Here is a 25138-nt window from a genome sequence, read left to right on the forward strand (position 1 = left end):
AAACAAGATCCCATATGACTATATTTTAACTTATAGATTAAGAGTAAAATACAAATTAAGAGTGATAAGTGAATAGTGCCAAAAAAAAAATGGGACAATTCAGCTGAATAGGAGGTAGTAATATTTTAGAGAATATTCTAAATGAAATTTTAAATAATTACTAATTTTATTCTTTAAACAAATACACCTGGAAATAGGTTAAAAAATTGTTTTATTATTTTCTATTAATTAATGAAAAATTTACTTTTAAAAATTTCTTTTTTAGGTGGTTCTCTTTTAAAAATCTTACATTTTGATTATTTTTGTAAAATACCACCTTTAGGTGGGGTGAGTGCTACTGCGGAGGGGATGGAGTGGGTTGTTTTACTTGGGAGGGTAAGGGTAGGTGTTTACAGGGAATGTTGTTGAAGTGGATGAGGGTAGGAATGGGTGTTTACAGGGGATGTTGTTGAAGTGGAGGAAGTGGCGGTCAACGGTCAACAGGAAAGGTGGGAGAGTGGGGTTTTTTGTGAGTACAATGGAGGTGGGATGGGGGAAGAGGTTGTGGGAGGATGGGGATATTGTTGTTGGTTTCTTTTTGCATTTTTTTATTAGTTTTTCTAATTATTTTTTTATCTAAGAAAATATCAAGTATCAATTTTAGTTGACAGGTGACACGTGGTCATTTAAGTCAAATATTAACATGTTCAACAGTTTAAGAGCCATTTGGATCTTTAAAAGAAAATAAATAGCTGACATAAAAGCTATATAAGATTATATCAATGAAAAACAAGATGAGAATAACAATAAGAAACAATGAAAAAATGGACACAATGACTTATGATGTATCTTGAACACCTTCCCCTTAACAATAGTTTGGTTGTAATAATTCAACAATACAATATAAATAAACCTCTCTATGTTGAGAACAATCTATCACGATCACAAATACTAGAACAAAGTAAGAAATTCTTTGGTAAAGACACTAGCTCTCACTCTTGATTTAGCCCTCTTAAAATGTGTTGTTGTGGTGATTGGTTCTATGGATGATGTACCCTTTTATAGAGGTGGGATACATCATTTTATAATTTCCTCATAATTCACCATCAAAGCACAATTAACACCATATAATAAATATAGCCATGACAAGAAGTATTGCACCCTTTCAATGCCCCAAGCGTATGAAAACTAACCATTGGAAGCATCCTGGAAAAGTACTCGAACGAGCCTCACACTTGCTTGAACAAGCACTCAGATTAGAGAGCCATTGTCTGCAGATTCACAGTGCGCTTGAATGAGCACTTCTTGTGCTCGAACGGGCACCTTTCTTTGGTGCCTTTTGTTTGTTGTTTTCGTGTTGCCTTGTTCAAACAACTCACTTCCTATGTTTTGCCTCGTTCAAGGCATTGTTGCACCCTTTAGTAATCTTCATACAATTTACATCAGTCACTTTATTGATCGTTTCAAACACCAATTCACTACGACTTGACACATCCTTACAATCCTTCTCCGCACAGTTCAATCACATGTTTAAAGTCATGAGTTTTGGTACTTACACTAACAATAACAAAGATCAAATTTTTCGAAAATAAAAAAGGTAAAATTTTTAAAACAAAATCACCTAAATTTTCAAACGTAAATTTTCCTTTATTAATTGATAAATTATATGTGTATGTTGATGTTACACGATCTAGAGTGGGGACAAGTTTGTGGTGAAGTCTATGATTCCAGATATGTCAGCTACTCGTTTCTTTTGTCGACCATTTCATTTACAAATCACCGAATTATGAGGTTAGTTTTTCCATCTCTTAAATTAAATTTTTGTTGTATATATTGTCATATTGATCATGAACAATGTTAATTAATAGCTGTATATATCCTTTTTAATTTCGCAGCCCATCGTTGAAGCGAAAGCAATAATCGTTTTTCTCGACAGAAACAATCGTCTTGCTCATACTTAAAAAGGTATTCATTTAGCATTTAGGTTATTAGATCGATTTCTAAATAAATGTTTTGAATTAATTCAAAATTAAATTTTGTGTCTATTTTAGTTTCTATATAATTGTAAATCTATTTTTGATGTCAAGTCCAAGCCGGATTTTTCTATAAGGTCGAAAAAAAGTCGAATCATCAGGTTCCTTTTGACTTCTGAACACCACTATCTATACGTGTATGTATATGTGTCTAAGATTTAATTGATGATTAGTACAATTTGTAACGTTTATTTTAATTGATTAGTAAAAGTCCAAGCAGGATTTTCTTGAATAAAAAGTTGCCTGTTGGTATGTAATGTATGTAAATATGTGTCAAGACTCAAAATTATGCACTCCCCATCCTTATGAGATTATTTATTTTAGTAATCTAAAAAATGTGTGATTTTTTAGATAAATGGGCAATCGCAAAAGGAATGTGGGAGCATATAACTCAATGGTGAACTATTGTATAAATGTATGATGTACATAAAGTATTTATTTGTGTGTAATGGGTTGGAAAAAATAAGCTCGAACTTTTATGTGATACTAGTATGTCATTTTTAATTTGTATTATTTTTTATTTTATTCGTTTTAATAAATTTATTTAATTGTAGTTTTGGATATAATCTTACCATTTTTATTTCTATATTATTTTTATTATTTTTAAATACTTCACTATTTTAATCCACTATATTTAATTGTTTTCTAATCACATTTTTGAATTTTTTTTAATAATCTAACATCTGTCATACATTTGCCCACAATATATTATTATTACAAATAATAGGTAACAATCGGATATGCTACCAGCAAACTAAGATAAAAGTTGAATTATTCACATCGAATTAAGAATAATTGTTGAATTATTAAAAGATAATCTAAAAATAAAAATTATTCACAAGCAGATAACAAAAAGTACATTATTAATGTCAATTTTTGTATGTAACAAAGAAAGCACATAGTAATGTTTTTTTTCTATGAGTGGATAAACATAAAGTGGTTAAAAAAATAGAAAAGTTATTATGAATAATCCAATCTATGGCTCATTTACCCGTGAGTAATCCCACCTTTTGAAAAATTTGAATAATCCAAGGTTTGCCTTCATTTTGTTGCTTATGGACACTCGAAAAAACAAACCGGCTATTTCAGATTACTACTAGTTGTTACATTCAAATGATCATCCTCCTCTTACTTTATAAGCTTGCTTCCATGGAGTAACACCATATTCAACCCCAAAATTTTAGAGAGAAAAAAAAACTTTCACATCTTTATTTTAGTAAAAATATTAATAATTTTAAATAATCATGAACTTTAATTCCTCTTCTTCTCAAAGTGTTGCTTCAATTACCAAAAATTATGTGAAATGTGAGTATAAACTCGAACCAAAAAAAGGCGAAGAAAGGTTTCTGGGCTGATGAGAATTTTTATTCGTGTTCAAAATAAAGAGAAAGAGGTAGATGAAAACTTTAATGAATGTCAAAGAGATTTTTTAATTAAAAATAAATAAAAGGTACTATTTGAATAAGATAAAAAGAAAAAGGATGTATCGGTTGTAACCAATTCTTTGTGACAACAGTTCATTCGCAATAAAAAATATACAAAGATTGAATTATTTAAAAAATTTTAAAATACCAGATTATTAAAAAAAAAAATTAACAACAAATTAGATTATTCAGAATAATTTTTTATAAAAAGAAAAAAAGTTAACTACCATTGGAGATGCTTTAATTAAAGTACTCAAAGTCATACTTATCACTATCAGTCATCAAATGTCCATCTACTTCTATTACTCCCCAAAGAAGATCATCAATCAAACATGGCAATTAAAGTCTCAATCTCTTTGAATTCCCCAAAACTCTCCCACCCAAAGCTCTCAATCTTCAACTTCCACAATCTCCCCTCAAATTCACAACTCAATTTCCCTAATCTCTCCTCAAACGGGCAACTCAAATTTAAATCACATTTCAAAATCCCAAATGCAATCCCAAAACCCCACCAAACCCTTAAATCTAAATCTTACAGAAACCAAATCTCATGCCTTTTTACTGGAATTGTTGAAGAAATGGGTAAAGTTAAGGAACTGGGGTATGGCGAAAATGCGGGATTTGACCTGAAAATTGGAGCAAAAATTGTTCTTGAAGATGTAAAGCTTGGTGATAGTATTGCCGTTAATGGAACATGCCTTACTGTCACGGAATTCAATACGGAATTATCTGAATTTACAGTTGGGTTAGCACCGGAGACACTTAGAAAGACGTCGTTGATTGAACTCCAACCAGGTTCTCTTGTTAATTTGGAAAGAGCCCTTCAGCCTTCCACTCGTATGGGTGGCCATTTTGTTCAAGTTTGTTCTTTATTTCCTTTTCTTTTCATATGTGCATTATACATTTTGATTGGATAATCTTAGGATCCGTTTGGTAAGTAGTACATAATGAGAATGATTTATAGTTTAAAATTTACATCAAAAATTCCATATCATTCCCGGTGATGAAACTTTGATAAAAAAAATGTTTTCTTTTACAAATTACCTACCACCTAATACTACATCTTCTAATAGTAATGCATTTTAGAATGAATTTTATGAAGATAATGAGATGATTGAAGTTGGATAAGAATGTCCATCAAGATAGGAAAGAGATTTTTCAACCAATAACTAGTTTTTCATTTTCATTACCAACGTTTATTACCACCTATAAAATGGGCCGTTAGAAGTTGAGGGCGACCTCCTCGTGATAAGGTATTGGTTTGCCCTCTTTCCCCCCCTCTCCAGAACCTTCCTTGGGCGGGACTCATTGGGATGATGATGATGATTGGATACTGTTACATGTTGTGGATTTTTTGAATGGTTTTGTTTTTTGGGTTTTTTGTTGGATGAAATGAATGTTAGGAAATTGAAGTTTTCGTACAAAGTGAATACTTATGGAACAGCTGATATATTTCTTGCCCCATCCGTCGGTTTGAGTTTGCACTATAAAATGTAGTACTATATTTCTGGAGAGGACTGGGTTTAGATTTCTTACCTGGGTCTAAAGGTGGCAATAAGTTGCATATTCACAAAGGATTTGTCTCAATCACTCACTGAAAACAAAACAATAACATGAGTCATAGATAACACAAATGGTGTGGCCCTGATACCATATAAAGATCAGTAAGGGACTCTAACTGATCCACTCAATCTTTCCGAAGATCAATGTACTTATAAACACTCTTTACTATTGTGAGGAACCGTCTCTCAGTGAAACGACCTCAAACCAAGAAGTTCATATGCCAAAAATATGTATTATTGGGCTGTCTCCCATTGAGACCATTTCATATAAGAATTTTTGTTATTCTAATTGAATTGAGTTAACATACAAGAGTAGGAGCATCGATTTATAGGAGAAAGCAGTAAGAGAAGTAAAAAGCTAACAGAGAAAGAATCTAATAGATCAGTTGTAACAGATTGCTAACAACCTGATCTAGTAAAGAACTACTAAGTGATAAAATATTAGTGTGCTAACTAACTAATTACATCAGTTATACTGAGTTGGAATGCTTACCCGTATTGTCTTCAATACATCTTCTTTTGGTTCAACCATTTCTAAATATAAATGTTTTGCATGAAAGATTATAAGAAATCATGTAGAAGATTGAAATTTGGATATAAAGCACTGTGCTTTTATATATAATGTTTGTGTTTGTTTTCTTTGTTCATTTGAAGAAGATTTTCCTTCTCATTTTTTTTTCTTTTTACAAAACATTACATCCATCAATTATTTCTTCTATACTAGCACACCAATTCATTAGGTGATGAAAGTTTTGAGAACTGAAGTGAACTATATGTAGGACATTTACTTGAGATGAGTGCGGTGTGCTACAAATCCCGAACCCTATGTGAAATAATTCCTTCATTCTTGTTATAAACGCACAATTCTTATAAAAGATGTGAGAGCTTTTTGGGAGAAGTGATGCAATTAAGATGTGAGCTTTTTTGGAGAGTGGTGCAATTAAGAAGACTAGAGGCGGTAAAAGAGATGAGACAATGAAAATGTTACCAATGAATAATTTGAAAGGGATATCTTTACCGCTTCCCCTTTCCCGTTTTTATGTCGAAACTAGGGACAAGTTATAAGTGAGCTTTCATCTGATGAAGAGATTGGAGTACATGAACAATATTCTAATGATGACCTTGGAGTACAATAACATCAAAAATGCTAAGGTGATAAACTCTACCTTTGCAATTTTTGAGAATATATAAATGAGAGAGCACAAGTAGATTAAGATAGAAAAGCTTTTCATGCAATTTTGTTTAAACATTTGAAATTATTCACCAATTTTATTGCTTTTGGAAAAAATAAAGTAATAAACTCTACCTTCTTTGCAACCTATCCGAGCAGTCTTTTTCAAGACATCAATGATGTACTTCTCTGTTTTAAATGAAGTGTCCACTGTCCATGTTCTATTGACTTCTATACCTATTAAAAAGAAGTATCGTTACTCTCCTAAATTTCTCACAATATCCAAGTTCTCTTTTAATTCCTTAACAAGATCATCCCATTATGAGAAATTCATTAGCATAACTAGGATTGTAGACTTACTTTCCATTTTTAATATTTTGTTTCTCCAATGTCATTAAACGGCTTCCACCAAGGTTTTAACCTTCTTTCCCATCTATATCCTTGCAGATAGGGGGTAATCCACTTTTTTTGCTTGTATCCATGATTTTGCTGTTTGCATGTGCGTAAACCTAATGTTTCGAGCTTTGGACACTTGTTTTATCTCCTCATTTGCAAACTAGTGCTTTTTTAACTAGTTATACCCTTCTTAAAGTTTCAAATATACCTCTTACAGAAAAAAAAAAACATGCAAACAATTATTGATATCAAGATATTGCATTTTCTAACTTCATGTGACAATGTTAATTTGGATCTTAGGGTGTATGTGTGTTTGTACAGCTTTGCCATCAATTGCATCTTCTCCCTTGCTTCAATCCTTGCCTTAAAGCTGTCCGTGATGTTCTGTGCCCTGAGTTACCTGCACCACCTTAGAGAATACCTGGGAATAGGAAAACAGAAAAGAGTTTTGGCAGAAGAAGAATAGGCGAAGGTTATTGTATTGTGTTACGTAAGGTTTAAAACCTAGATACTAGAGCATTTTGAGTGACTCAATACTCCAGTGTAAACACTTTTTCATTATAATTTTCATGGTATGATCACCCGTCCTTAAATATGGCATGAAAGGATTCTATTATACAAAATTAAAAAGGCATAACTTTTTCGCTTTCATAACGAACCACTCAGCAAATGAAACTACTTGTATTGGTCCTCACTCAATAAATAGCAGTCTCTCGATTCAAGATGTTATGCTTACTTCTAGTATATACTAAGATGTGGACTGGGTTCTTTACAGCTATACTCATTGCTCTCATGGTCTGAAAACTCTTCCCTTTAGTCAGGGTGCACTAAATATAAGCATTCATTACTCCCATCCGAAGCCCTTGTCTCCATGTTCCATTTCTTCACCAGTAATATCATCCACCAATGGCATTATATCAGTACGTGAACAATTGAGACTCTTTAAAACTACACTTATGACGACTTTCTAAAGATTGGTCACAATAGTAAGTAGTAGCTTAAACATTTTGCAATTATTTCACATTTTATTTCTGCAGAAATATGTTTATAGTTTCTAGTATATCTTGTGCAAATTTAGTATTTTGGTTGGTTTGTTTTGTAGAGTTGGAAATTAAGGAGGTTTAACAGAATAGGTTCGAAAGATTTTGGTACTCAGATGAGAATTGTAAGTTGAGAAAGAAGATTTGCTAAGAACAAATATGTCTTTCTTAAACAAGTATAGGTTGATTATGAGGTTCTAGGTTTCTTGTAATCTAGCATATTCACTAGCATGCGCAATAGAGATGTGTTTAAAAGCTCGCTCAAAAGGTTCATCTCGAGATACATTGTCATAGATCTTGTCATGATCTATAAAATCACGGGCAAATCATTTTTCTTTACCTTGTAGTACGCCATTTGTTGTTGCATTTGATGGATAGTTTTCATGGTATATCTTTCAGGCATAAATCCAAATTGGTTTTCTAGAATTGTCCGTCTTTGGAGGCGGTGTTTTATCACCCTCTACCGTAATCTAATCTCATCATGGTAGTCATAAGCTTAATTCCCCTAAAATAACAACAATCTTGTGCTTGATTTTTTGAATTGGTACTATATTGCTTGTTCTCCGGTCATTTTGTCATCTTGTTTTTTCTCCATATCTTGTCAAAGAGACTAGTTAGGCATTCAATCCTATCTATTCTAAATTTCAAGCCTTAATCGGAATACCGTTAAAACCCACCGCTTAATTTTGTTTCATTGTTACTCATATCCTCTTTATGCAGGGCTCTTACTGTTTTGGGTAAAATCGATCGCAATCCTCTAGTCCTCCCTGAGAAGGGAGTACGGGTATGGATTTTCCGTCACCTTCCCTCACGCAAACCTGCTTTCGAGCGGAATATTGGATATGATAATGATGACGATGATTTTCATAGTTTTATCTTCTAGATGCAGCCAATTGTGTAATTAATGGTTCTTCCCTTGTATTGTATTTGACTGTGCATTTGATACCGAATTTAGGGACACGTTGATGGGACAGGAGAAATTGTATCGCTTGATCCGGAAGATGATTCTTTATGGGTGAAGGTTAAGACTACCCCAGAGTTGTTGAAGTACATTGTTCCGAAAGGATTCATAGCGATTGATGGCACAAGTTTGACAGTCGTGGATGTGTTTGATGACGATTTATGCTTCAACTTTATGTTGGTTGCTTACACTCAACAAAATGTCGTGATACCGCTGAAAAAAGTCGGGCAAAAGGTGAATCTAGAGGTGGATATACTAGGCAAGTATGTTGAGAGACTCCTTAACAGTGGGTTCCTTGAAGCTTCCAAATCTCCTTAAGGTACCAAAGATTGAAATGGAACCTTGGAATGATTAAAATGGTGGATTTCTTTGTTGCGTCTCCTCCTTTTCTACGTCGCCGAGAAGAAGAGAAGAGAAGGGATTTCTCTTTGCAATCAAATGTAATGTTTCTTGGAGGATATCAAGTTCACTTGATTTTTGAAACCATTAATTTTTTCTTCCTAAACATTTTTGTACGTCTTCTACTCTATCCATTGCTAAGTTGTGAAATGGTGTGTTCGCTTATTTTTTACTCATTTAAACTTTTTTTTACTTATTAACCTAAATTTTATTTCATCTTAATTTATTAGTAAAAGATTAGGATAATAACGATTTAACCTCGAACCTTGTTTATATTAATGAATAAATTAATGAAATAAAATAAGAAAATAAGAAATAATATAATAGGCATGTAGTTGCAAAGGATTGACGACCCGTTGACTTGGGATCTAAATGGGTCGTCGTTCCCATGGCATTTGACATGCATTTTAGAATTGTGTTTTCTCGCTTGGTATAGGCGTTATTTGTTGCATGTAATATATCGTTGAAAGCTCTTGAAGTTTAGTTTTTGAACCTAATTAGTTTTGCATCAATATGATTTTTACTTAACAAGTTATGATTAAATACGATTTTTACTTAACAAGTTATGATTAAAAGAGTATAAATGTCAAAATTGCTTTTCAAAACTTTGCATTATGTAAACTTTTTAGCCTTTTTCCTTCTCTTCTTTGCCACATTTCTTCAATCCAACTAAAGCACTCTTTTTTGCTTCTTTTCTTTTCTAGAAAATTTGAAACAGATAAGTAAAAAAAAAAAAAAAAAAAAAAAAAAGAGCATACATTAAAGCTATATTTCAACTTTTTTCCAAATATAAGCGCCTAATTCCCAAACCTGAGGTATGGGTTCTGTTCGCACTTACTAACTCCGAACAAAGGGTTTAATTTAAAAAAGCCAAAGGAGTTGTTCGCACTTACTAACCACGAACAAAGTTGTAGGCTTTTTTTGACCAAATATCTTGTTCGCAGTTACCAACTACGAACAACTTGATTGACTTTTTTTGACCAGTTTGCCTCCGTTTACAGTTACTAATTGCGAACAGAATCGAACCTGAGCTCTGGGCTGCAGGCGCTTACATTTGGAAATAAGTTAAAATATAGCTTAATGTATTTTTTTTTTTTGATAATTTTACTTATCTATTTCAAAAATTCTCTTTTCCATACATCTTTGAACCCTCTATTCAATTTTATTCTATACTTATTATAATAGTATTTTGACCAACTTTACTCCAAAAATTTTCAAATAATTAAGAAGTTAAATCTAAGGTATATAAAATGCATTAAACTCAATTTTTTATTAATCAAGCTCATAATTTAATCAAATGACACTTATAACCACAGAAATGAGTATGAAAAGACCAAAAAGAAGCTCAGAATCGTACCTATCATGCGCGTACCACGGCATAACAAAAGCATGCGTATACTAAGGACACGAGTATGTACCTATAAATTTTTGGACATATTGCGGACGCCGGACGGTAGATATGTTACCAGCAAATCATAGGATGACTACCCCTTTAACTTTTCGCTCATAAGTTTAAACTAATGATTTGAATCAAATATGATTACGATAAAATTGTAACTGAAATTGCTTTCAAAAGCTTTGTAACTATTGATTTATGTGAGTAATGATTAATAAATCAAAATTGCCTTAAAAGGTTTATGAATTTCAAAATGAGTTTAATATTACAATTGCAAATAAAAGATTTAATAACTTATTTGATAGACATTAGTATTAAATACTGAATTTTTATTGATATGATGCTTTTGTGTGTTTTTCAATGATTTTGTTTTTAATAATAAATCTCCACACAAAACAATCAAGTGATTAGCCTTCTTTTATTTACGATATTTAGGTGTCTAATTTTATTTGATTAGTAATGGTAGCAATTAAAAAATTACTGCAATATTTATAAACTTGTTAAGTTACAAGTAAATTTAGAATCGTAACAATTAAATTAAATTTTAGATGTAATACTTAAAGTTGAAAAAAAAACCCCACAAAAAACAAAGTACATATAATTACCCATCTATTTTATTATTCCTGGTTGAAATTAAATTATATATGTGAATTACTTTGTACACTATTTTTTCAACTAGGCCACATATCACCTAAACTAGTTCTATGCTCGTCAAATTGTACCAAAACCTTATACTACCTTTATTAAACCTTCCTACACAATATTAAATAAATAAAAAGAAAACAAAAAGAAAAGGCAAATAAGAAGGTCCCATCAAAACATTTCAGCCTTTTCTTTTTCATACAAACAACTTTTACATAGAATAAAATAAATATTCAAATAAAATAAGGACAAAAAAAAATAAATATTGAAGATTGCAACAAAAAATCTAACTCAACGAAATTTAAATTTTTTAATTAAATATTATTTTTCTATTTCATAATACTTGCATCACAATGTAGGAATATATGTATTTATTTTATATTATTCTTCTGTTATTTTGTTACCTTTTTAGCTGGATGTATTAAGGCAATATTTGTGTTTCCTAGATTAATTATTTCCTTAGTTAGCTCATATACATTGTATATATTGGGGTTGTAATTGTGATTGAAGAATAATACAAATATAGTATTCATCCTAAACTACTCTAAACTTCCGCTTATTCTTTTCTTCATGGTATCAGAGTCAAAGATGTTTTTCAGGACCGGCAACACTTTCGGCCATCATCATTTACCTTAACAATCTTACCTGCAAATAATGGCAGAAACAGATTCAAAACAACTCATAACCATGGAACAGATGGAACATATGTTCAAATTGTTTCAACAAATGCACAAACCAAACACAACCCTTGAAACTATATCACCAGATTTGAAAATAGCCGAAAAATTGACCTATCAAAATTACACAACTTGGTGTAAAATGATGCAAATTGCTTTAGAGTACAGGGGACGTCTCAGCCACATCATAGACAATCCTCTTAGCACCTCAAACCCCATTTACAGATTCTGAAAACAAAGGGTCTCCATTGTCCTATCATGGATCATCTCGAACATCGACATAGATCTCATAAATCAGTTCTTAGACTACACTGTTGCAAGAGACTTATGAAAAAGGATTGAAGTTTTATTAAGCAATGGAAGGGACGAACTCTAGATCTTTAATCTGAGTTTTCAAGCCAACGCCCTAAAACAGAATCGAGACCCCCTAGAGGTCTTTTATAGGAAACTGACCACAATTTGGAAGGAGATGGATCGACGGCAGCGGAACCCTATGCTACACGCAGAAGATATAACAATCTTCAACACCTTCATCCAAAAACAACGTTTATTCCAGTTTTTGGCCGGAATTAACGAGACTTTTGAAAAAGAAAAGAGGGATTTGTTAAATCAAGATCCACTTCCCACCGTTGAAGTGGCATACGCTACTATTAGGTGTGAGATCTCAAGGCGTGGCATCATGACCCACGCTTCATCACCGGGAAAGATTTCCCCTCAGAAATCGAGAGTGGGTTGGCCGTTAAACACCGGTCGGATTTTTCATCCCGGCGTGATATGGAGGACAAGACTCACCTCAAATGTAGTTACTGTGGAGGAAACCGTCACACAAAGGAAGGGTGTTTAAAATTGATCGACTTTCGGAGTGGTGGGAGGAGCATCGGCAACGGAAAGCCGCCACCAAGGCTCCGTCAACCAGAGTCGGCGGCAAGGCTAACATGGCCACCGGTGTCCTCCACACTGCGATCATGTCTATTGGTGGACCAACCCACAAATCAGAAGCAAAGGAGGATAATAATGGCGACACAAGTGAACTAGAGAAAAGAGAAGGGAACGAACCAGAAAAGAGAGAAAGGGGGAGGGACAAATAAAAAAATTTCCTAAAATACCTTTATATAACCCCTTAATCCCACAAAATAACCCACGACCCATTTTAAATAAAACCCACCATTTTCCTAAAACCCCACAAATTAAAAACCCACATGTGACCCACAAATTTGGCCTCATGTGTAAGCCTCCTTTTTCATCCCAGTGGATATTTGATTGTGGGGCCATAGATACTATGACATTTGAACCCCGTGATCTTTTATCTACTAATCCAAAAACCCGCACCTACATTCAGACAGCTAATGGGGAGTGTGTGAATGTTGATCGATCTGGGCCCGTTACTATTTCTCCATCTCTAAAATTAGACAATTGCCTCTTAATTTCTAGCTTGTCTCATAAGCTGTTGTCTGTTAGTCAATTGACTCGGAAACTAAACTGTACAGTGCTTATGTCTTCTTCTGATTGTGTTGTGCAAGATGCTTAGACAAGGAGGATTATTGGGCGTGGTACTGAACTAGATGGCTTGTACTATGTGGACGAGGCGATTCAAAAGGGTCACACTTTGCTTGCTCATGGGTTCTTCGATCATTAGTTATGGAGTTGGCATCAACGTCTAGGACATCCATCATTAGGGTATCTAAAACGTCTTTTTCCGTCATTAAATAATTGTAATGTAGCCCTAGACTGTGAAGTTTGTGTCCTTGCGAAAAGTCACAAACGCTCTAATTCTCCTAGTTATAATCATAGCAGTGAACCTTTTGTTTTGATACATTTTGATGTTTGAGGCCCTGCTCCTGAGTTTAATAAACAGAGTTATTCATATTTTGTTTTATTTAGTGATGATTGTACTAAAATGAGTTGGGTGTATTTCTTGAAACACAAATCTGAAGTTTTTGATGCTTTTGTCAAGTTCTATAATATGATTGTTACCCAATTTAAAACTAAGCCTCAAATTCTTCGATTTGACAATGGGGGGAATACATGAACCAGCATGTGGAAAATTTTTTCACCACCCATAGCCTTATTCACCAAACTTCTTGTCCACATACACCACAACAAAATGGAGTAGCTGAAAGGAAGAATCGTACACTCCTTGAAATAAGTCGAGCCCTTATGTTTGAAGCCCATGTCCCACCTTATTTTTGGCTCGAAGCTATTGCATCTGCCACATTAACAGACTACCCTCCAAAACCCTAAAGTTCAAAACCCCCCTTGAAACCCTTCATGATCACACCACCATTCCCTCTTTCCACTCCTTACCCCCCGAGTCTTTGGGTGTGTCATATATGTCCATCTACCCAAACTTGCTAGAAACAAATTTAAACCCCGTGTTATTAAATGTATCTTTGTGGGCTATGGTGTAAACCAAAAAGGGTATCGCTGCTTTGATCTAACTCAGAATAAACTTTATACCACAATGGATTGTGATTTTTTTTAGAACTCCTATTTTTACCCCTAGCTTCGTCCTCAGGGGGAGATTACATGTGATGACTTGAGTTGGCTTACACATTCTATAACTAATGATCTGAACCCCAAAGAGCAAGTAGGTAATCCCACAAACATTGCTACTGAAGACATAGTACTACTTTCTCCTCAAGCTTCCCCTACCTTGTCTGAAGCATCTAGTGAACAACAGGTGATCTATAAGCCTAGAGGTATTAACTGAACCTGAATCTCTAATTGATGATGATGTATCCGGTGTTGTTAAATCTCCATGCAGATATGAATTACCTCCGAGAAGAAAAAGAGGTGTTCCTCCAAGGAGGTATAATCCAGAGTTTGAATCACAGAGATCTCGATTCCCTATTAGTCGTGATATGAATAATTTGGCACAGACAGCAGTGGCATTCCAAACCAGTCTATACTCAAGTTCCCTTCCTCGCAATACTGAAGAAGCTTTCCAAAATCCAAAGTGGCGAGAAGCAATGAAAGATGTGATCTCAGCACTAAAGAAAAATAGCACATGGGACAAGTGTATGCTACTCAAAGGGAAGAAAACTGTAGGTTGCAAATGGGTTTTCACAATAAAATATCATGCTGATGGAACTATTTAGAGGTACAAAGCTCGCCTTGTGGCAAAGAGGTATACTCAGACATATGGGATTGACTACTCCAAAACCTTATCTCCGGTTGCCAAGATAGACACCATTAGAGTTCTATTCTCGATAACTGCTAATAAGGATTGGCCACTGTACCAGTTCGATGTGAAAAATGCATTCCTTCATGGTGAGATTGAGGAAGAGGTGTATATGCATGCTCCACCTGGGTTCTCAGATGAATTTGCTCCAGGAGAGGGATATAGACTAAAAAGGGCTTTATATGGCTTAAAACAATCTCCAAGAGCCTGGTTTGGTAGATTTACCGCAGCTATGAAGAAATTTGGGTATGAGCAGAGTAATTCTGATCATACACTGTTCTTGAAGAAAGGGAACAATCAGATCACATGCTTAATCATCTAAGTCTATGATATGGTCATAACTGGGAATAATGAGGAGGAGATTAGTGATCTTAAGAGGAAATTATTCATGGAGTTCGAGATGAAGGATTTGGGGAACTTGAAGTATTTCCTTGGTATAGAAGTATTCCGGTCTAGGAAGGGGATCTTCATCAATCAGAAGAAATACATCTAGGTACTGCTAGCAGAAGTGGGTATGCTTGACTGTAAACCAGCAGAAACACCAATTGTTGCTAATCACAGACTCCAGACAATACCAGGAGAAGAACCAGCAGACAAATTGGTGAGAAAATTCATCTATCTGTCTCATACTAGGCCTGACATATAATACGCAGTTGGAGTTGTGAGTCGGTTCATGCATTTACCCCAGACACCACATATAAAAGCTGTTATAAGAATCTTGAGACACTTGAAGGGCACGAGTGATAGAGGAGTCTTCTTTGGGAAGAATTGTCACCTTGACCTCATAGCTTACACAGATGCTGACTGGGCAGGTGATCGAAATAGTAGGAAATCTACATTTGGATACTTCACCCTTGTAGGGAGTAACTTGGTCACTTGGAGGAGCAAAAAACTGAAAGTAGTTGCACTATCAAGTGCAGAAGTAGAGTTCAGAGGAGTGGCCAAAGGAATAACGGAGATACTATGGTTCAAGAAACTCTTATGTGAACTAAACTTTCTACCAACAGAAGCACGCAAGTTATTCTGTGACAATAAGGTAGCTATTGATATCTCAGAAAACCCAGTTCAACATGATCGAACGAAACATGTGGAAATTGACAGACACTTCATAAAGGAGAAACTGGAGAAGAAAATCATCAGCATCCCACACGTGAAATCTGAAGATCAGCTAGCTGACATCCTCACAAAAGTTGTTTCAGCTGAAGTCTTCGAGACTACTTTATCCAAGTTAGGCATTGGAAACCCCATAACCTAACTTGAGGGGGAGTGTAGGAATATATGTATTTATTTTATATTATTCTTCTGTTATTCTGTTACCCTTTTTAGCTGGATTTATTAGGGCAATATTTGTGTTTCCTAGATTAATTATTTTTTTAGTTAGCTCATATTCATTGTATATATTAGGGTTATAATTGTGATTAAAGAATAATAGAAACATAGTATTCATCCTAACTACTCTAAACTTCCGCTTATTCTTTTCTTCACACAATACTTGCACTCTTTTCATCTTCATTAAAAAGTAGCTTAATAATTGTCTAATTTTACCCATACTTTATTCTTATCACATTGTTACCTTTTCAGTTATCATTCAAATGGGTAAAAAGACAAAAATGCACTTAAATTAATTTTTGTCTTCTATTTAAATGTGCAAGTAATTCAGAATGAAAAAGGGAAGTAATTAAGATATATACATATAATAAATAGGAGTAATGATAATAATAATAATAATAATAATAATAATAATAATAATAATAATAATAGTAAATACTTCCTCCGTTCTTTTAAATTCTTCCACCTTATTATAATGGTTAGTTTTATAAGTTCTTCCACTTTAGAATACTTTCTATTTTTGAAAATTTTTTATCCTACTTTTACGGTTTTACCCCTTAAAACTCTCATTTTTCTTTTAATTTACCTATTTAGTTTTATTTATAATTATTTTCTCTATCATACTTTCAATACAATCATTACTTCACACTACTATTTGATTAAAAAAATACCCACTACAACCTCATACTTCCAATACAATCATTACTTCACACTACTATTTAATTAAAATAATATCCACTACAATTCAAAGATTTTATTTTCCTTAATATGCGTGAAAAATCCAAAGTAGAAGATAAAAAAAGAACGGAGGAAGTATAAAAAATGCTAAAGATTTGATTAATTTCAAATAAAAAGAGGGGCATCTTCTCGAGCTCCCAAGCTCAAGTAACCTTCTTCCTCAGCTTCCTTTTTTCTGCCTTATCTGCAAACTTCCAACTACGAACCCTAACAACTCCGTCAACCATTTTTCCTCTTCAGTTCATCCTCTCTTTCTGGAGTCTTCGTATTCATGGCTTCTGGATCTTCTGGCCGACCTACTTCTGCTTCCAAAGGTTTCGATTTTGCTTCCGATGATATACTATGCTCTTACGAAAATTACACTAATCAGGATTCCTCTAATGAAACTCACTTAGATCCATCTATTGCTTCTAATTCTGCCAAGGTATCTCTTCTGAGCAAATTTTCAATTTCAATTCATGATCTGCCGCTTTTGATCAGCGAGGTCAGATCCTATATTAGGTATTGATTGAAGCTGTTGATTGTTTTGTGGGAATCTTTTTTTTTTGTTTGTGTTGAATGTTCTTATCGTGTCCTGGAGAAGGGATTTTTTTTTTGGATTTTGGAGCAGTTAATTATGTTATCAGAGAAGTGGTTTTCCAAGCTTGGTTGTTGCGATCATTTGTTGACTTATAGCCAAATTGTAAATAATGGTTGATGTATTTCAATAATTAGGATTCTGCTGACAAATACATTAAATTGAAGACTAGGTATTTAATATTCATGTTCTATAATGACCGAACGATGAATTACAATGCTGTGTAGAAGATAGTATCTATGTTAGTGTTTAATGAAATTCTGTTTCAAGATTTGAGACTTGAGTTTGAATTTGAAGCTTTTAGTTTGTTGTATGTGATTCTCTTCTCACTGCTGCTGCTTTGTGTTCAAAAAATGTATTGCTAAAAGACGAGCGTTAGAATGTGTTTTCGCAATTTGAATGAAAAGCTGCGTAAGGGAATGCGGTGTTTCTGGTTTTAGTGTTTAGTTACCAACTAACTTTTGTTTTCTTTGCGGCTAGTACGTCCTATGTTTATATTGAACCAATTTAATGAGTGTTGTGTTCAGGCAAATAACGGTTTGATTATTCATAATCAGGAAGATGTTATTGATGAGATTGAATATATGAGCCGGACAGAGCTAGTAAATAGAAGTTTTAGTTGTTTATGCTTGATGGTTATGTCTATGCTTTGCAATGCAATTTTTTCCTGTATCATCCTTGTTCAACGAACATTGCTGGAAGCAAAAGACTGCAGAATTGAACAATAATGTTTCTGTCCAACAATTATTGGAATATTTGTTTCTCATCAGCTAAACTTGAAGTCTGTATTTTGATATTGTGGAAATTGTCCCTTGGTTTTCATGTGTTAGCGGATGGGTTATGTGTAAACTACCTGAACGGCAAATTCCAATCATTGGTAGTGTGGGTGTGCTTTGTTTTTATCTGTTTTTCTTGGACCGATATTGTTAATCTTTCCATGGATTCTCTAGTTTTGAAGCACTATTCTATGTTACCCTTGTGTTTGCAGTGTGTAACTTATTGTTCCCTTGCTCTTTTCTTTTCATTTTGTGTTCTGGGGCTAATCAAGAACATTGTGGATTCTTGCTTTTTGAGCAGGATTTTCAGAAAAACAGAATTTCAAGGTCATCAGTGTTTCCCACAGCTAATGCCTATAATCAGCCAGAGGATTCCTTGAGTCAAGAAATGATTTCGACTGTTGAAAGGACAATGAAAAAGTATACTGACAATATCATGCGCTTCCTGGAGGGAATTAGTTCCCGCCTTTCGCAATTGGAATTGTACTGCTACAACCTTGACAAGTCAATTGGGGAAATGCGTTCAGATTTGGTCCGTGATCACAGGGAAGATGACTCAAAGCTGAAATCTTTAGAGAAACATCTTCAAGAAGTAAGTTACTTTTTTTGATCTGTACATATGTATTGTTAACCATGTCTTGATCATCTGCGAACAACTTGTTTGAATGAATTATTTTGGAGAGTAAGGAAGATAAGCGAAAGGCTGGGAACTAATATCCCTTTTTTGGGATATCCAACTATCAGGTGGACTAAATAAAGGGATTTTGTTTCAATTTTTTTCCAAATACAAAAATTTTCTATCTTGCTAAGGTGCTGTGGAAATCCATTTTTCCTCCTTGTTGAGCTTTTAATTTGATTCTCCTATCCTTTCTATATCCACTCTATTTCTTTTTGTTTTCTTTTATTTCTCTTTCTACCCCACTTTGTATGTCCTACCTCTCCCTTTATGTTCTCTGTCACGTGATTAGAGAAAGTAAGAGCGATTTGAGAAACAAAAGGTTATCTTTGTTTAACTTAATTTACAATAATTGCTAAATTTTGTTTCTAACATGATAGGATTAGTTCCCTTATTTTCTCTCTCATCGCTCTGTTATTCGAAATGGGGAATACTTGTTCTAGTCATCTCCCTCCTTTCTCTTTCTCGTTTCTCGCCTCCCTTTGCCCATCTTTCTTTCCTCAGTTCTTATTCATCCAAGCTACAAGTAAATTAGTTATATAGCAGTTGCCCAGTTTTGGCCTTTGTGCTTACTGTTGGTGTGTTAGTAAATTTGTGATGTTGAGCTGATGGTCTGTGTCTCATAATAATCTTCTTTTTGGCATTAAATATTTCTTCCGAAAAAACACTTACAAGCTTTATGTCATTATCTGTGTTTTTTCATGTATAGTCTTTTTGTTCAATGATGATTATGGTCTTCAATAGCTCTTGCAAATAAGCGAAATTTTATTGATCTTATTCAGTTAGCAATTTCTACGCATGCTATGAGTTTTGCATCCTTTTCAATCCTATGTTACTCGGACTCGTATACTCATGTCAGACAATGATATATGTCCAAGTTTTTGAGTTTGCTATTTTATGAAGTACTCCCAAGATATTGAACCCAATTGAAGTGTCCAAGTGTCATATCTATGCCCAATTGTCAAAGATACAACACTATACTTGAGGTGAATTAAAGAATATTAGACTCCTGGTAACATATGTGATACTGCCTTGGAGATTAGTTGTGGGCTCGTGGCTATTTAGCAAATTCACTTCTGCAGTAACTAGATTTTGAATCTCAACTTTGAGAAACAGAAATAGGAAGGAAACTTATGAATTATGATAGAAGAGAGAAAGTAGTGTTTTGTTAGTATTGTTCTGTGAGTGCTTATTCTCTTTGCGCAAATACAACTATTGCATAAGGTGTTTTGAATTTTAAGTCTTTGACGACTTCATTTCTGTAGCACTGAGCATAGATAGGATGTCTAAAAGTGACATAATTTGACCACTATATGCATTCTAAAATGGATTGGAAAATTTTGGTTCTGATATTTTAGTTTTCAGATATTAGAAAGATTTATAACTACTATACTTAAATGCTTACCTAGATAGGATCAATGGTAGATCAAGAAAACTCATAGCCTAGTTTGTTGGCCACCGTTGCATTAAGCAGAATTGACACCCTAAGGTCTCGTGCAGTGGTAAAGTATGTGTCCTAATTTGTGGTAGTGGCGGCCGGCATCGCACAGCCCCTTTAAGTAAAACATAATTCGCTAGTTAGTTCGCCTTTTGAATTCGCGATTCGCTCAAAATGGTTCAAAAATAGACTAAAACCGACCATAATTCACTTATTTCGATTCACGATTCGCAAGACGATTAGTGAATTATGTAATAGTGGCCCCTTTCAAATTAGTAATCAATCCCTTTGAGATTAAGGTTTTTGGTATTGTTATTGTTCTCTACGAGATAACATGGATTGGAAATTTTTTGATCAAAAATGTGAAGCAAATATGTACAATATCTTAAAATTTAGAACCAATATTTGACTTTATTTTAATTATCAAAAACAAAAACCCTATTATCAGTACTTGATATCTATTGATTATGGTTCAGCGATTATATAAAAGCCCAGAAATTAATGTGATTGGTTTTTTAAAGGCGTCATGCAAGATCTGAAAATTAGGGCCTATTATTGGCAAATTATTTTCAATTTAGTATAGTTCTATTAAGTTCAGTTCAACCCATCAATTTAGCTTAGTTCCATTCAGATCAATCCAGTCAGTTTGGAGGTTGCTGGGAAGGTCAGATCATTGGATTGAAGCTTACCAGATTTCATTCTCACATTATCATTTAAAAAAGTGGACGGTGGCGTCGTTATAACCTGACGATGCCTTTTGTTCTAAAGGCTTTCACCTTTCCTGCTCATTTGGTTTTAGCTAATCAATATTTTTACATTGGTTATCCAATCTAGGATTTATCATGATTTGAATTTGCAAAAAAGAGGGATCCAATTTAGAAAGGATATTGAGATGGTTTTGTTAGCTCTTTTGTAACTTAAGAAAGCTTGAAAAGTTCATGTGAATATATTTTTTAATTGGAAGTTGATGGGATTGTGTTATACTCTTGTTCATGTAGAAGGCGGGGTTTATATATTTCATCGTGATTTGCAGGCAACACTCGTACGCTGTGTTCATTTGTGATGCAACTAAGTCAGAATCTTAGGGCAAATGGGTGTGGTCAGGTCTTGGTGTACATGATGACTAATCATTCATATTTTTGTTGCTGTTGGCTTTCATGTGTCTCTTAAGTTTTCAAGCATAACCTTGTTTTTTGCTTTCTTAACTATAGGTGCATAGATCAGTCCAGATACTTAGGGACAAGCAAGAATTAGCCGAAACTCAGAAAGAACTTGCCAAACTTCAGCTTGCACAGAAAGAGTCCTCATCTCCCTGTCAAGATGAGAGAACTATGGTATCGACCCCCGAGTCTAAGAAAAATGATGATCTGTCAGATGCACCTAACACTCAATTGGCTCTGGCTTTGCCTAGTCAAATTGCTCAACAGCCATCCCACGCCCCTGTGCTGCAGCAGTCTGGTGCACCCCCACAACCTTCATCACAAACTCATAGCCAACCACAGCCGTATTTCTTACCTTCTAATCAGTTGCCAAACCCCCAAGGTCAGTCACATCCTTATCACCCAGCTGACAACCAGTATAGAGTGCCACCATTACAAGCTCCCCAACCCTCGCAAAATCAAGTGAATCAGACACCACAGACTCAACAGTTCCCCCAATATCAACAATGGCCCCAGCTAGCTCCGGCTGTACAAGCACCAGTGCAACTATCCCAGCAGCAATCTATTCAACCATCCCAGCAACCACCAATGCAACCACAGAATCAGATCAGGGCTCCAAGTCCCCAGTCAAGTATCTATCCTTCTTACATGACTAGTCAACAGGCCAATCCACCTCCCCCAGAGGGAATATCAGGTAGCATGCCAATGCAAATGTCGTTTTCAGGAGTTGGTCATCAGGAAGGAATGCCTTATGGGTATGTTGGGGCCAATAGACCTGCTCAGCCCCATCCTTCCCCTCACGTGAAAGGTGGTTTCCCATCACAGCCAGGTGATGGATATGTAACTGGTGGATCTCATCCATCAATCTCTTCTGCCGGAACTTACATGCTATATGACGGTGATGGTGGCAGATCTCATCAGCCTCCTCAACCAGCTCACTACTCCCAAGGTGTCTATCCTAATACTAATCCTTCAGTACCAAATCTTCCGCCACCAGGCAGTAGCAATCTTATGATTCGTAACCCTAGCCCTCAGCAATATGTTCGCAACCATCCTTATCATGAGCTTATAGACAAGCTGGTGAGCATGGGTTACAGAGGTGATCATGTTGTAAGTGTGATTCAACGGCTTGAGGAAAGTGGGCAGGCAGTGGACTTTAATGCTGTGCTCGACAGGTTGAATGGGCATTCCTCAGGAAGTTCTCAGCGAAGCTGGTAATGATGACGGATAAAACCCTGGTAGTGCAATTGCCTCTATTATCATCGCAGTTGTACTCCCTTTCCATGTTTATAATAAAGCCTCCTATGATGTTCGTATTTGGTTGCATTCGGAGTTGGAGGTCCGAGATCATTGTATATTTGTGACCTTATTTTCAAGTCATCTTTCAGTATCCAGATCACTTTAAGTACTGTAGTTGTGACAGTCTTACTATTTTATTATGTGAGATTGTCTCTTTAATTAATGATGTTGCTACTTGGTACGCAAAAATCCAATTTTGGGGTACGTCCTTGGTATTGCCTCTATCCATTAAGTTCATTTTCGTTCTCAATATGAAAAATGGTTTGATGTTCTTGTGTGTAAAGAAGTCCAAAATTAACCGAATTCATGTATGATTTGACTCGATTTGAAAATAACTAGCATATAGAATTCAAATCATATTAGTAAGGTATTTACATGTATACAAGACCTTAAATGACCCTAACACACATATTGTATACGAAAGAAAATTTGAGATGAGCTTTTTTAATTATTTTAAATCTAAGCTAGAGAAGAAATATTTTTCAAAATATGCGTTTTCAGCTCGAAGCTCAGGTAAGGATCTTGTTAGTAACTAACAGTGGACAAAAGAGAAAAAGGTTAAAAAAAAGATCAAACTTCTATATTCACTATTAGTAAAGATGAACAAAAGAGTTTGACCTTTGTTGACCAGCTTCATGTTTCCTGTTACGAACAGCAAACAAAATCGCCTAAAAAATCAAATAGACTTCCTTATTTATCCCCTCAATTCATAAACGTAAAGTTTACAAATTTTCAAGAGTAAAAAAAACATTAGAACTTCTACAACCTCTCAAATTACTTTCTTTTTCTAATTTAGCACCATTATAGAGTTTTGGGACATTTTTGGTTTGCCCTATGCAAAAAAAATCTTAAATTTATGTTTTTTTTTTTTTTTTTTTTTTTTTTTTTTTTGCATATTAGGGTTTTATTTATTCTTATATGTTCATTTAAATATAGATCAAGTATTACAAAGTACCACTTCCTCATCTTTCATATTAGGATTTAGGTAATTATTAATTGATTTTAGTATATTGTGTTTTTAAAATTAAAATTTATGATGGCAAAATTGTAGTTGTTTATGATTTTAGTTCTTCCAATTAGTCTTGTTTAATGAATTAGAACTTGATGTTTAATGTTAGTTGTACTTATTCTTGTCATGAATTTGATAATCATTATGATTGTATATGTATTTTTTAGAAAATGACATCATATCATGTAACTATATTACGTTTTAGAATGGTGAAATTCAAATAAGTAATAGAAATGTCGAGACGTTGGTGGAAAACATAAACTGTTCATATGCAATTCGAACATGCACCTAAATGATTAGAACTTCATATATTTTCAAAGATTGAGATTGATTCAACAACAAATAGAGTGAATATAAGTTTTAAATATGGAATGAATGGATAATTCATAGCCTATCCTATTCTTATTGACGATGAGGAGGCATTAGAGGCTATGTAGAAGCATTCAAAGTCTATCCTTATTCTTTTTTTAGAGTTGCATATAGAAGAGGTACCTTTAGGGAATCAAAATGTGAACATTATAGACTCACATTAAGTTTTGAATGTAACGTCATCTACTCTTTCCCACGCCTATGCCATTGAGAGTTATGCTAGCACATTTAGTTCTTGCTTCATGCCATTAATAAATAAGAGGGACCTTAGTACTCCGGATTTGATGTGGGACACGATCTAAAGTGACATCGTGGAATAGGAAGGCCTAAATCTAAGAGGATAACTAACAAAATAGATGAAGGGACAAGCAAACGTAATATTTGCTGTCATTTTAATACTGAAGGTCATAATACTAGTATTACACATCCAAATAAACAATAACATAACCAAGTACACACACACAACTATATTTTTCCTTGCAATAAAATGAACTGAAGTGTTACATTACTTGTTATTGATTGGTATTTATGATGTTGTAATGATAGAGATTGAACGAGCAACTCTAGGACCCTCTCGATCGTAGGAGCATTTTGCTATGGGATGCCTAGGTTTGCATCTTTGTTTAAGTTCATTAAATACTAACTTTAATATGATAGTCAAAAGACTAACTTTATTTTGCATTTACAAGTCTCCAATACATACTCATTATACACTTGGCATACTGATTCAGCTCCCTGTGATGTAGATAGACCCACACATTATCCCATACATTTAGCGAGCGAGGTTGTATGACTTTCACCTTGTAGCTTATTTTAGGGTAGATCGTGCTATAATTATAGCAATACTGAAAAGATGGTGTTTAGATACACACACTTTCCATCTCCCATTAGGTGAGGTACCATCAC

The 25138-nt window shown here is 34.4% G+C and overlaps 2 protein-coding genes across 2 annotated transcripts; both read left to right on the forward strand.

Moving 5' to 3' along the window:
• Positions 1–3686: 3686 nt before the first annotated feature.
• On the forward strand, positions 3687–9115 carry LOC130805107 (riboflavin synthase). Its single transcript, XM_057669743.1, has 2 exons — positions 3687–4296; positions 8561–9115. The coding sequence occupies exons 1-2, from the start codon at positions 3769–3771 to the stop codon at positions 8882–8884; spliced, it is 852 nt and encodes a 283-aa protein (XP_057525726.1). The 5' UTR covers positions 3687–3768; the 3' UTR covers positions 8885–9115.
• Positions 9116–17052: 7937 nt separating this feature from the next.
• LOC130805114 (uncharacterized) lies at positions 17053–23140 on the forward strand. Its single transcript, XM_057669757.1, has 3 exons — positions 17053–17352; positions 18583–18873; positions 21607–23140. Exons 1-3 carry the CDS (start codon positions 17200–17202, stop codon positions 22771–22773), a joined length of 1611 nt encoding a protein of 536 aa, XP_057525740.1. The 5' UTR covers positions 17053–17199; the 3' UTR covers positions 22774–23140.
• The last annotated feature ends 1998 nt before the right edge of the window (positions 23141–25138 follow it).

Source organism: Amaranthus tricolor, chromosome 1, assembly GCF_026212465.1.
Source record: "Amaranthus tricolor cultivar Red isolate AtriRed21 chromosome 1, ASM2621246v1, whole genome shotgun sequence".
Taxonomy (NCBI): Eukaryota; Viridiplantae; Streptophyta; class Magnoliopsida; order Caryophyllales; family Amaranthaceae; genus Amaranthus; species Amaranthus tricolor.

Excerpts from the sequence above, each read along its gene's own strand:
- LOC130805107 (XM_057669743.1), top strand. The coding sequence starts at position 3,769 with ATGGCAATTAAAGTCTCAATCTCTTTGAATTCCCCAAAACTCTCCCAC. Across the intron at positions 4,297-8,560 it reads TGGGTGGCCATTTTGTTCAA|GGACACGTTGATGGGACAGG; the intron begins GTTTGTTCTTTA and ends TACCGAATTTAG.
- LOC130805114 (XM_057669757.1), top strand. The coding sequence starts at position 17,200 with ATGGCTTCTGGATCTTCTGGCCGACCTACTTCTGCTTCCAAAGGTTTC. Across the intron at positions 17,353-18,582 it reads TTGCTTCTAATTCTGCCAAG|GATTTTCAGAAAAACAGAAT; the intron begins GTATCTCTTCTG and ends CTTTTTGAGCAG. Across the intron at positions 18,874-21,606 it reads TAGAGAAACATCTTCAAGAA|GTGCATAGATCAGTCCAGAT; the intron begins GTAAGTTACTTT and ends TCTTAACTATAG.